The sequence below is a fragment of the Eurypyga helias genome, unplaced genomic scaffold (genome assembly GCF_000690775.1).
Source record: "Eurypyga helias isolate BGI_N326 unplaced genomic scaffold, ASM69077v1 scaffold38618, whole genome shotgun sequence".
Classification (NCBI taxonomy): Eukaryota; Metazoa; Chordata; class Aves; order Eurypygiformes; family Eurypygidae; genus Eurypyga; species Eurypyga helias.
The window spans coordinates 1-2,805 of NW_010269526.1; the positions used below are offsets into that span (position 1 = coordinate 1).

Genomic DNA, 2,805 nt, shown 5'->3' on the forward strand with positions numbered 1-2,805 from the left:
GGATGTCATCTGTGCCGATGGAGCAGGGGTGTACGCTCCTTTTAGCGGCCAGCTCTCTGGCCCCATCCGATTCTTCCACCAGAATAATGCCATCAATGACGGAGTCCAAATCTCAGGATCAGGCAAGTAATTAAGAGCAGATACATTGTGAGGCGTGCACAAGTAACCGTTGTATTTACTTGACTAAGCTTCCTGTGGCTCTTCAAGCAAAGTGTTGATTCATCTTATGCCTTCTCCGGTTCTTACACTGAAGCACAACTAGACTGCTAAGAAATGCTGGAAGTCAGCACCAGCAGGATGTAGTCCTTTTCCTATGCTTTTCTTGGAGAGGGGGAAGAAAAAAACTTGAAAAACAGGTAGCAGGAAAAAAACAACCTCAAATAAAAAAGGAAACAGTAAAGAATAAATTATCGGAAACATGTCCTCAGTTTTGTTGAGAGGATGTTTTCCTGTCCCTATCTTCCAGCTCACTCTTTTCCAAAGCAATCCAAGTAATTTTGACTTTGGGATTGTTGGTACCTTGTCTGTACTTCTGCTTCATCACTACGGCCTGCAGTAAGAGGCTAGCACGGAAGGGTTTTGCTCACCCCAAGAACAGATGCAGCCGGTTTTTCCTGACCTCGCTTCCCCTCCCGTCTCTTCCAGGCTACTGTGTGAAGCTCGTCTGCATTCATCCCACCCGATACCACGGCCAAATCCAGAGAGGGCAATACCTCGGGAAAATGCTGCCAATGCAGAAGGTGTTTCCTGGCATTATCTCCCACATCCACGTTGAGAACTGCGACCACTCTGATCCTACTCATCTTCTTGGGCCTGGTAAAAACAACCCCAACAACATCACCCCCCAGAATAAGTAATATGATAAATAACAATTAATTAATTGCAAATAAGGACAATGGTCTCAAACAGCAATAGTCCCCTCTGCGTTAGGTTCTCTCCGACAGCAACACCCAAAAGAATGAATATATGCGTCATAAATACAGCATAACAGAACTGCAGACATCAAGTTGTCAAGTTGTATGTCTTCCCGTCCCCCTCGCCCCCCCGACACAGCAGCATCAAGTCTCAGCAATTAACTGAGTCAGAGATCTGTTTGCAGCCTTTCAACAAGGTTTTCAGTACTGCATCTTAGCAGACTTGGGGAAGATTCCCTGCAGATACAGGTACTGCATTGCTAGGAACGGAGGACTTGGGGAGTCCAGTCCCCTCTGCCTGGGCACAGAGTAAGAAACAAAACTGAGTCTGTTCCCACCCCAGGAACACTCTTAAATTCTGTCTTTGAAGTATGTTCCTTATGAGATAACCCTAACCTAGAAACATCACAATCCAGTCTTAGGTGTACGTTCCATTTCTCTTTCCTAAAGGGTGATCAGTTTTGTGGAGAATATCCAACTAAATGCGTGGGATATAATTCCAGTGTGTTCCTACCTAGTAGTTACAAACATGCAACACTTCGAACTTAAAGTTACCTTTGATATGTTGTGTTTCTGTATTTCAAAGCTATTCTACCGCTCCCACAACAACAAGACACACGCTGGGCAATACTGTGTTCCGGGAATCCTACTAATGAGATAAGAGGCTGTGATAGATATGGCTGCGGATACTACGGAGCTCCAAGGTACTCCAAGTGGAACACGTGGGGTTTTGTTGCTGCTTCACAGAAATAAGAATTAAACTCTGTTTAAGAATTACAGCTTAGAAGGTTTAGGCAGGACACAAGGCAGCATTTTCACTATGGGGGATGCAGCACCAGCACAGGTTGCCCACGTTGCTCATAAAACCTCTCTGACTGGAGGCTTTTATGACTCAGACTAAGCCATGCCAGACTTGGGCTGGTGTTGGGAAGAGTCTTGAACAAGTGGAAGGCTGGACATGTGCTCCACAGGTACCTGCCAACCAACACCTCTGTCACCCTACGGTTCTATTCAAAGGCATGGAAGAAAGGCACTTTTTTCTCCAATTTGCAAAACTGCAACTCTAACAGATCATCACCTACAACAAAGCTGGGGGGAGACTTTTTACAAGGGTAGGGAGTGGCAGGACAAGGGGTAACGGGTTTAAATTGAAAGGGGGGAGATCTAGATTGAACATCAGGAAGAAATTCTTCCCACAGAGGGTGGGGAGGTGTTGGGACAGGTTGCCCAGAGAAGTTGTGGATGCCCCATCCCTGAAGTGTCCAAGGCCAGACTGGATGAGGCTTTGAGCAATCTGGTCTAGTGCAAGGTGTCCCTGCCCATGGCAGGGGGGTTGGAACTAGATGGTCTGTAGGGTCCCTTCCAACCCAAACCATTCTGTGATACTTTCCACACCTAAACTTACAGATTCTTCAGGCAGTCAACTATGCCATCACAGCCTCAGTACAAGCCACGTATTTCTGTACCTTGAGGATGCTAATTCACTTCTCTGGGTAACATTCGCCTGACGAGAGACTCCTCTAATTACGTGTTTGCAGACGCAGTGGTAAGGGCAAGCACTCAGGTGTGGATGTCATCTGTGCCGATGGAGCAACCGTGTACGCGCCCTTCTCTGGCCAGCTCTCTGGACCCATTAAATTCTTCCACAACGGAAATGCCATTGATGATGGAGTCCAGATCAGGGGAGCAGGTAAATAGCGAGTTTTCGTTTCATGTTTCTTTGACTTGAGGTCATAGAGGATGTTATTACCTTGCATCTAGCCAAGTAGTTAAGCAAGGTACACATTTTGAAACACTGCATCTTCTATCCATGTACATGCAGAATTTTGTTCCTGTATTAGAATGCAAATAATTACTGTACAGTGTCTTCAAGCTCTTTAACTACAGCAGG

General features: G+C 46.0%; 1 protein-coding gene across 1 annotated transcript in view; it reads left to right on the forward strand.

The window, feature by feature from the left end:
• Positions 1 to 4: 4 nt before the first annotated feature.
• Positions 5 to 2,805, forward strand: part of LOC104514455 (myeloid protein 1-like) — a gene marked incomplete at its 5' end in the record, with an annotated part of 3,222 nt that continues 421 nt past the window's right edge. Inside the window, 4 exons of the mRNA XM_010158140.1 lie at positions 5 to 122; positions 646 to 816; positions 1,501 to 1,618; positions 2,453 to 2,604. Of these exons, the coding sequence (XP_010156442.1) occupies positions 5 to 122; positions 646 to 816; positions 1,501 to 1,618; positions 2,453 to 2,604 (559 nt within the window). The remainder of the gene's footprint in view (positions 123 to 645; positions 817 to 1,500; positions 1,619 to 2,452; positions 2,605 to 2,805) is intronic.